General features: G+C 35.8%; 1 protein-coding gene across 2 annotated transcripts in view; it reads left to right on the top strand.

The window, feature by feature from the left end:
* The first annotated feature begins 1896 nt into the window (after positions 1–1896).
* Positions 1897–10469, top strand: part of UNC13C (unc-13 homolog C) — a 130958-nt gene continuing 122385 nt past the window's right edge. The window contains exon 1 of one of the 2 annotated variants that reach the window (XM_053955034.1): positions 1897–4873. In XM_053955034.1, coding sequence (XP_053811009.1) covers positions 1900–4873 — 2974 coding nt within the window. In that variant the 5' untranslated portion in view covers positions 1897–1899. The remainder of the gene's footprint in view (positions 4874–10469) is intronic. The other variant, XM_053955033.1, reaches the window with a different exon arrangement.

Raw genomic sequence — 10469 nt, 5'->3', positions numbered from 1 at the left:
ATTTGCATTCCTTGAAAATTGCATGCAGTCTCATTGACCATACTTTTGCTTCCAAGTATTGCTTGCTCTTAATTCACTCTTGATACTTTAGGCATAAGCCTGTAAGAAAAAGGACTATGCTGATGTATATGTGTTAAAAATGTGATTCATGTCCCACAGATATTTAATCTTTTTATAAAATAATAAATAGCCACTTTGGGAAGAGTGAAGAATGATTTCTATTCTTCTGCTCACTCTGCATCCCAGTTTTGTTATAACTGGAAAGGAAATAAGTCTGTTTACATCCTCTCTTCCAGGATTCCAGAAGCCAACCAGGCTTTTAGCAGCTTTGCCTGTGCTCTGTGCAGCACAGTGCATTTTGCTGCTGCAGTATTTATCAGGGGCTAATGTTTATTATTTACCATTACATATGTGTATATATGTAATGATTAAATATATAGAGTATAATAGTAAGGTCAATGAAGACAAATTATGCACAAGACCACATCTTGAGGTATGTCAGTGGACCATGATTTTCATAGAGTGCCAGGATGTTTGCAGACAAGGACAGTTCATATTCTCTACTCCTCTTCAGACACCACAGAGCATTTTTAACCCTTTATATACCCTTTATCTAAACAGACTTCTTATTCTGCCAAAGAATTTTTAGTTGCTTTAGAAATCAAAATGGCCATTTTAAGAACTTCTTTGATTGATTTTTCAGAGCTGGATTTTTCTGAGCTGGTTGCCTTGTTTTTTATTCCACAGCTGTGACACTGGGAGGTGAATGGTACAGAAGAATACATGGACATATTTAAAATGTATTGACTACATTTCTATGGAATACAAGCTTTTATTGTATGGAATAGAAACTTCCAGATACCTCATGGAAGCTTTTTAGGCTTCTTTTAGACCAAATCGCTTTCCTGTTGTAATGGCACCTATTTATGTCCTGCAACTTGTAAACTATGTTTTGTGTAGGCTTGCAGGGGTTTTTTTCTGTGACCAGAAAAATGTCAAATTTAATGACCTGGATGAGAATTTCCATTAGTTGTCATTATTTTCTGTTATGCTCTATGAGTTATTTTATTTTTACTTCTTAAAGAAGAGATACCAAGAAGATAAGCCCACTTCTGAGTCCTGACTTAGCATATTCAAGTCTGGTATCAAAGCAACTATTTCACAAAGTATAGTCATGTACGTAATTCAGTCTCAAGATAGAACAGCACTTCATGTATACAATACTCACTTGTACCTGAATCCTACCTTGTTCCAAAAGGTGAAGCAAGAAAAAACTTTCTACTTCTGTTTTATTAGCTAATAATCATTTGTTGCCCTGTCCATTTTTTTGATTAGTGCCGTATATCATAAGGATCTAAATTGAAATGTCAGTACTCTGAAAGAAAGCAGAAAGTATTTTAAACTGAGTATCTTTGTTAAAGTCAGAGAATTAAACTGGATGAAGAAGGCTGGAAAAAGTATAGCTTATTAATTCTTGTTAACAATATTGCCTAGAACTGTTTTCAGCTTCAATATTTCATGAAAAAATCTATTCAGACAATTATGGGGAATCATCTGTGTTTTCACTGTAACCTAGTTAAAACATCATCAATATTATTGAATGATAAGTTTGCTTGACAGCCATTGTAATGTCGTTCCCTCCTTTTTAGACACTTCAAGAAGCCATGTGCAACACAGTGAGATTTTGCAAGACAAAAAACCTCTTCAGGATATTGTTTTGAAAAAGCAGATGTGATTTTTTTTTTTTTAATTTTTCTGTTACATTATTCCAGAGCATCAGTAGTTTTTATGGCTATAGTCTACATTGAAGCATTTGCCAATGATTCTTTTGGAGATACAAATACTTCTCTGGATCAAAAATTGTGTTTTATGGAAACAGCTTAAAATAAATTGCACTCCATGGTTTCTGCTCTCTTCAAGAGACTGATCTCATCTTATATATATAAGATTTGCAAAGGAATGTTTACAAAGAAATCGGGAAATAGTACAAAAAGGAAAGAGAGTTGTCAGAGCAAAAAGGAACAAGACTTCAGTCAGATTGGACAAACAAAAAATCCAAAATTTTCCAACACTTTAAAAAGCACCGTTAAAAAGATTGCCAAGTGCCCATCTGCTCGCAACTTATCAACTGAAGAAGAGGAAAGCAGTAGAGAATTTTCACTTTCTCCAACATTCAGCTACAGAGTTGCTATTGCTAATGGACTCCAAAGGCATATTTTTGTAGCAAACACTAATAATGAAGATATAGTTCAAGACCTGTCTTCAAATGATAGCTCATGTTCTGAGTCGTTAAGTGAAGTAAAAACTAATAGCAAGAAAAACGAATACTTATCCCACACAATGCCTGTGCGACGCAACAGGAAAAGCTTGAGCAGCCTGGCAGCCTCTGATGGAAGTTCGGATGGAGAGCGCACTTTACACACATTGAAGCTGGGAGCCTTACGAAAACTAAGGAAATGGAAGAAGAGCCAAGAATGTGTCTCATCAGACTCAGAGCTAAGTTCATGGAGGAAAACATGGGGATTAAGAAGTAAATCTCTGGACAGAACTGGCCGTCACCAGAAATCAAATACTCTTGAACCTGGCTTTAGTTCGACAGGTTGTATTAGCCAAACCCATGATGTTATGGAAATGATCTTTAAAGAGCTCCAGGGAATAAGTCAAATTGAAACAGAACTCTCTGAATTAAGAGGGCATGTTAATGCTCTGAAACAATCAATTGATGAAATTTCTAGTAGTGTAGAAGTTGTGCAAAATGAAATCGAACAATTGCGAACTGGATTTGTACAGTCCAGAAGAGAAACTCGGGACATACATGACTACATCAAGCAAATAGGCCACCCAGGAAACAAAGCAAGTCTTAGGTTTCTAAATGTGCCTGAAGAGCGGCTTGAAAAAGCTGAAAGCATAGTTTACAAAATATTAATGGAAAAAATGGGCTTCTCAGAGGCACAAAGCACTATTAAAATTGAGTTTGCCCAAAGGCTTGGGCAGCAAAGAGACTGTCCAAATGCAAAGCCAAGACCCATTCTTGTTTACTTTGAGTCATCACAACAGAGAGATTTGATTTTAAAAAAGTCTTATAAACTTAAGGGAACTGGCATTGGAATTTCTACAGATATATTTTCCCATGAAATAAAAGATAAAAAAGAAAGAGGACTTCCTTCCTCTCAGACATATGAAAGCATGGATATGAAACTTTTAACCGTGGAGACAAAATCTAAAATGCATGACTGGGAGTCACCTGACAGTGATAAAGACTTGGAATCAGATATAAATAAGAACAGTTATGCAAAAATATCTAAATCAGCATTTCAGATAAAAACAAGCACTACAAAGGGGACTACTGAGTCCCCAGACACTAAAGACCTTGACACAACTGCTGACAATAGCACCTTTTCACACAGAAGAAGTTATGACAATCAGTCACCAGAATTTGACACTATGGAAAAACAATCAAAGGCCTATTATTCAGATGTAACTCCCTTATGGCATTTACAGAATGACTTTGCAACACCAAAGCTTAGCCGTTCAGAATCAGATTTCTCAAAATTGTGTCAGTCTTACTCTGAGGATTTTTCAGAAAACCAGTATTTTAGCAGAACAAATGGCAGTTCATTGTTGTCTTCCTCTGATCGAGAACTTTGGCAGCGAAGGCAAGATGATTCTCTAAACTGGTATGGCAGTTCCCAGGAACAGAGTTTTGCCCAAGACATGCAGCAATATCCAGAGCAAAATGAAACAGGGAACATGGAAACTGTTGATAGTGGACTAAGCAATGGAATAATCCGTGTGTCTGGAGACATAAACCATTATGATGATAGTCATCTTTCTTTACAGGACGATCTTTCTCCATGGAAAAACTGGAATCAGTTGGAACAAGGGGCAGATTTAGGCCTAGACTCATCCACGCAGGAAGTTTTTGTGTATGATATGAGTAGCCCTTCAGACCAACAGACAGATTTTGGAAAGGGCCAAAGTTCTGACCTCCAGTATGATACTGAAAGCTATGATTTCACTCTAGATGGTACTTCTCCATCTTGTCCGGGCCTTGACAGTGAAACACAAAGTCAGTGGACTGGTCAATATGATGATTATCAGGAAACAAATTCTATCTCCTCTTATCAGAATCAAAACAAATTGCCTATGATGTACCGAAGTCAAAGTGAACTACCAAGTGATGACTCAGAGGAAACCGCCCCTAAATCATGGCACAGCCGATTAAGCATAGATCTTTCTGATAAGACTTTCAGCTTTCCTAAATTTGGATCTACGCTTCAGCGTGCTAAGTCAGCTTTAGAAGTAGTCTGGAATAAAAGCACACAAAGTTTAAGTGGGTATGAAGACAGTGGATCATCTTTTATGGGAAGGTTTAGAACACTATCTCAGTCTACTGCAAATGAATCAAGTACAACACTTGATTCTGATGTTTATGCTGAGCCTTATTGCTACAAAGCAGAGTATGAGGAAGAATTAATTGAACCGTCTGGTGAGAATGAAACGGACTATGTAGAAGTAATGGAACAAGTCCTTGCTAAACTAGAAAATAGAACTAATAGTAGTGAGACTAGTGAGCAGATCCAAGAGTATGAACTGGACCAGTCTTTGTATGAAACTCCATATGCCATGCTACCAGAGGAACAATATGACACACAGTTTGACAGTGTGATCAGTGAAGAGATATTGGAAGTTGAAAGTGACGTGGCTCCTGAAGTAGAAATAAGGGAGGATGAAAATCAGAATATCCCAGAGATGATTACTGAAGTTACTGAAATTCCAAAGAAAAAAAGAATACGACCATCATTTAAAGAAGCTGCTTTGAAAGCATACAAGAAACAAATGAATGATTTGGAGGAGAAGATCCTTGCTGGAGGTAATAGTGTTTTAATACTATCTTTTAAGTAAAACATTGTTCTCATTAGAATTGGACATTGCTTTTTGTATAGTACCTTTTCTTGCTCCCATTGAATTCCGCAGAAAAAAAAACTGCTTATGCCTGGTTTTGTTTAGAGGGTGAAATAGTTCCATAGAAATCAAAAGATTAATTTTCCCAAGTTCTTTTTAAACAGTTTTCTGAATATGGTTAGTCAGACATGCTTGTAAGTAACTATATTTCTTTGAATTTCAGTAACTTGAAAATTAAATTTCACAAGGTTTAAGTCCTAAAAAGAACTAAATAGTACACTGTTCTTAGTTTCCACATAGTTTTATAAATGTATTTATGGGAGTAATACAGAGTGTTCAGATACTACACTCTTGCTTTCTTCAATAGTTTTCAAGGCATGGTTGGTTCTGTATTCATCCTGACGGGCAGTGTCCTCTACCCCCTATGCAACCCATAACATGTTATGTACTTACAAAAGTAAAAGTCTAAAGTGGTGCTTTGTCTGTTCTTACTTTGGTTCTGTCCTTATTTGTACTCCCAACAAGCTCTTAGAGTAGTCAGTCCCCAAAATGGAGTGAGAAGAGTGTGGAAGAAAGACAAGAGTGTAAATGGTATCATCCATCTATGAAGAAGTTCCTTTAGGAAAGAACTAACATCACTGGAGGGTTTGGCACTGATATTTTCATGATTTTTATCTTTTGTATTATCAGACTTCAAAGGAGACAGTCATATGTATAACCTTAATATTAGACAAAGTAATATATTGGTAGTATACAAATGTGGTGATATTCAATGTAAACATTAACTGTAATTCTAATAACATTCATTATAATGTTGCATGTGGATTTAATTGGGAGCATCATAATGACTGTAGCTAGCCAGATGGTAATTGTCACCTTGACTGAATCTTGCCTTTATCTGCCTTGGAAAAATAATCATCTGGTACAAAAAGATGAAAAACTGTGCCTTTAGCCAAAGATTGTGTTCAGTTGTAATGAGCTTGAGCTACTATGGTTTTTCTTTTGTACATGAACAACTACTTTTACAATAAATATATAGTCAACTTGAAAGTCAATTACATATACATTTAAATTTTGATAGTAGTAGAGTTTACTTTAAAGTCTATTTTATATTTAAATAATGACACTCAATTGTGTATTTGTATTTTGCAGCTGTTTTTCTACAGTACTCTGTTAGATACTAGGTGGTGTGTATATGAATGAACAGCCATCAATAGCTAGGATTTTCATTACTTTTCCCTGATTTTGTGAGGCATGGGAGAAGGGAACAACATTCATTTTACCTAGTCATTGTACAATAGGAATATAATGGTCTCAGGACTTTATTAAAGAAAGCACACCCAAGACCCCAAGGTTTGAAGACCCCAAACTTTGAAACCCAAATTGATTCTACTATTTAAAGTCTGCACGTTTGTGTATATTGGTAGATAAGAGTTGTTAGAAAATGAGAACTAACTTTGATACGTCCCATGCAATCCTTTCTAGGAATTAAATGTATGTTCCTCTTTTAACCCAGCAGGTGAAAGTCTTCTTTTAGTCTCTTAATCCATTGACATTTTTTCTTCTGAATAACTGAAACTTTCCTTGTATTTACAGAGAATCCATTTGACACCAAGACCAGTTTATGAAAATATGATATTGGGTGTAGTCTATGGGCCAAAGTGTCTACATGGTTACTAGATGTCATACTAGGACCTCCACTTGTGTTTCCAAAAATAAAATAATATAGAATATTATAAAAGGGGAGGGAAATAGAAAGGGAATACATCAGGAGGTTAAGGGGAATTTACAAATGAACTGATATAACACACTACTTCTCAGTTTATTCTGAGAACAATGTGTATTTACTCTTGCACAGCAGCTCTGTTTCCTCTTCACACTGTGTTTTCCATGCCATCAAGGAGGAGGATACATGTTTCAGTCAGGAATTCTGCAGCAGTCAGCAACTGCTTTGTTACAAATGGGTCTTCAGGTCCTGTAGCATACCTAGCAATACCTATTGTCTTTCATGCTTTTTATATCTAATGGATAAATATGATATTCTTACCTTTATGTCTGTCCACAGAACATGTAACAGTTCTTCAGAATTTAAAACATTTTCTAGTTGGAGTAGTCTACTCAAAGAATATATTACTTGAAAACTATTTCTGTTGAGTGACATGTAGTATTGTCGGAGCAAAATCTTTCTTTATTTTACTTTCAGCTTACTCTCAGTGAGCTGGGTAATGGATATTACAGTCAGTCTATTCACAGAGAATGAAATCCACAGGTGGGATGTCTGTCCTTGGAGATAGTCAGAATCCATCTGGACACGGTCCTGGGCAATCTGCTCTGGGTGGCCTGATTTGTGCAGGGTTCTTAGACAAGGCCTCCAGAGTTCCTTTCCAGCCTCAGCTGTTCTGTGATATGGAAATGCATTTTTGAATACTTTGTATGCAGCCTTTGAAGAGGGATGTCTTTTTAATGTCAGTTTGTCTGCTAAGACAAAACACCTTCCCATTCTGTTTATTACTTGAATGGCACAGTCTAGGAAAAAACATTTTATAAATTAGTTCTTAAAGGAGTTCTTCAAAATGCCCAAAACATATTTTGTAACTTCTCATTTTTGACAACCTGCCTTCTCTTCTTTATGCATGTAATTAGGCATGTCCAGAGAATACTTAGTTTGTCATTTAAGCAAATAGTTGTATAAGGTATTCAATTTTCATTTTAATATTTACAGGAGCAATAATAACTTTTTTGAAAAGTGACTAATAGCTGTTCAAGGGTTTCCATTACTTTTATGAATGTTTTTTGGGCTTTATTACTCTCTTACCCTTGTAACTAAATCACAGTCAGCTTCAGATTTCGTACTTTGGATGGAAAAGTACTAGAAAGAGAACAATTTATTTGAATTAATCTTCATTATATAACCAAAACCTAACCTATTCTTCAATGAATTGTTTCTTCCCTCCATATAAGCAGGAGTTGTTTGACCACAATCTATCCAAACAGAGATAGAACTGAATCATATAGTAATTTCAGTTCTCCAATTTCATACAAAAGAAGGGTTTAGAATGATATGATTTTCATTCTAGTAATGCATAAGGTAAGGTCAATAAATCTTCGGTACATAAATAATTTGTTAGTGTACAAGAACCCCATAAGATAGTCCTATTCTCTGTCACTAGCTGGAGGAAAAAATACACTCTGGGCTGATGCTTATGTATTATTTATTTTAAAATGTTTTCGGAGGCATACTGGAATGACTAGGTTATATGAATGAGAGGAGACATGAGCAGTACATGAGTAATCCTCAGATTTAAAGTTCTGTAAGGATATAGAGACATTGCGTGGATGCAGGTATATTAATGGAGGGATTGGTGCCTTAAAAAAACAAAGAACTGTTGTGTAGTTGTTTGTTTCTTTGTACACTGTAATTGAGAATGACTAACACTTTTATTCATTGTTCTAGTCCTCACTTGTTATTTTCTAGCTTCCTTTTTCCCTAGTGGCTTCTTCCATTCCGTCTCTATCTTTTACAGGTGCCTTAGCATAAGCATGATTTTCTGTCCTGATGAAACTATGCCTCTGGACAAGACTCCAGAGTTGCATGCACTCTTCTCAGTCGCTTTCAATGATAACATAGACTCTTTCTATGAGTGGTAGTTTGTGAGCAGTAGCTTCTTGCTCCAGTTGTTGACGATATCTTGGTCATCATTTGACATGACAGATTTTAAAAATCATTCAGATTTTAAAATGCCTTTGATCTTAATTTTCAGACACAGAGTAACTTCTAGATTATTTATGATGTTAAGATGTGTGGACTCATCTAACTCTATAAGAAGGTGCATTGGGAACTCAAGAGGACAGGGAACAGGGATTGGATTTGCCTCTTCACAGTGGAGAGAAGTGTTTCTGTGTTATGATTTGTATTTTGCTTTGTGGTATCTGACTGAAGAACAGAACTTAGAGATGAGTATGAATACACTCTTACTTTGTTTATGCTAACATCTATAACCAAAGGAACCAGCCCAGGTGCTGTGGTCATTTGGTTCCATGTTAAGAAAAGCTGCCAGGAAAATAAGCTTATTTCAATGCAAGTTCAAATTTTGCCTATTAAAACTATGATTTTTTTGAAACAAGTACTTATTTTCTTATTTGGACCACTTTCTGGCCTTTTTATGATCACTGTTAGCAGGAATTGCCTTATTCAGCTGTATTTTCTCAAAGACTAAAGGCTTTAGAAATTAATCTAACCCTGGCTTGTTGTACTTGGACTTTTTTCCCTATGTCTAACCTTCATCATGTTTGTTTTTAATGCACTTGCATAGGTGCACAGTTACTCGTAACTAATAGCTGTTGTTAATAGTGTTGTACTGCTTTTGTTAGGTGAATGTGTCTCAGATTTAAACTTGAAATGATCAGTGCTATGGCCCAGATGAAAATTAGTTGATCTGGTATTGTTTAGTAAATTAATCAGTCATTTTATAGCCATTCAGATGGAAATAGGATAAATAAAAACCTTACCCTGATCATGAAAATTCCTTACTCTTTGGTGGTGACTGTAATGGAGAAATAAAAAGCTTATTAGACGTTAAATTGGGTTTGTTATCTGAGGAGTTCCTCTGCACACAGTCTACATTAACTGCATTGGGAAGTGGGCTTTAAGAAAGGACTACTGTTTGTACAAAGAGAAATATACCCCATTTTATTGCTTAATTGTTTGGGGTAACTACATTGACTGATTAAAACATGGTGAGTTGTGTTTGGGTTTGTGGGGGGGTTTCTGTAAAAATAAAGTTCCTTTTCAGACTGCTGGTGCAGACTGGGGAAGAGAAGGATGTCCTAGACAGATGGCAGAAATTTAGTTTAGTGTTTAAAATACTGAAGCAATTAATAAAGATAGAACATACATATTTGCTTGTATTATGCTAAACTGAGATGCCTATTCTTTCATTGACCAGTACTAGCAGCTAATGCCAGTCAGTCTTGTTCATAAGATAGAAGAGATTGTTGGTAAGTCATCTTTTGCCCTTTTTAATGCTTTTGTTACAATGAAAGTTACAGTTTTAAATGTTTTGGGAATTCTTTGAAAGCTAAAAGCATTCTGTTCTCATTACATCTTATTTCTTCAAGTATTTTGTTGTTAAAAATTGAATATAAATTTTATAAAATAAATAAAAATTAAACCTGAACTGTCTTGAACTAATGTGGCTTTCAGTTGATGCTGTGTGGACATACCATTGAGGTGTGTGTTAGTATAAACCCAGATTCTCCAGAATTCCCCAAAAAGGCTTGATCCCCAAAAAGGCTTGAAGCTAAGTTGTGGCCACACTCTTAAGTTGCCTGGAAGTTTAGCCTTACCTTGTTCAATGTGAATTGAACAGATCAATGTGGATTGAAGAGATCACTTTTTTTTATGTGATCTCTTTGAGAAGCTTTTCCTGCACTCACCCCACTGTCATTTTGCACCTTTCTAATGTCAGGCACAGTCTGATGAGAGAAGAAAAAGTGACTAAATGAATGCAATGAGTCTTTGCATCACTGGGAAAGAATAGTCCAGACAGAAAGACTCAGAGTTA

Source organism: Vidua chalybeata, chromosome 13 (assembly GCF_026979565.1).
Source record: "Vidua chalybeata isolate OUT-0048 chromosome 13, bVidCha1 merged haplotype, whole genome shotgun sequence".
NCBI lineage: Eukaryota > Metazoa > Chordata > Aves > Passeriformes > Viduidae > Vidua > Vidua chalybeata.
The sequence above is the reverse complement of the archived record's forward strand: the minus strand, read 5'-3'. Positions and strand labels throughout refer to the sequence as shown.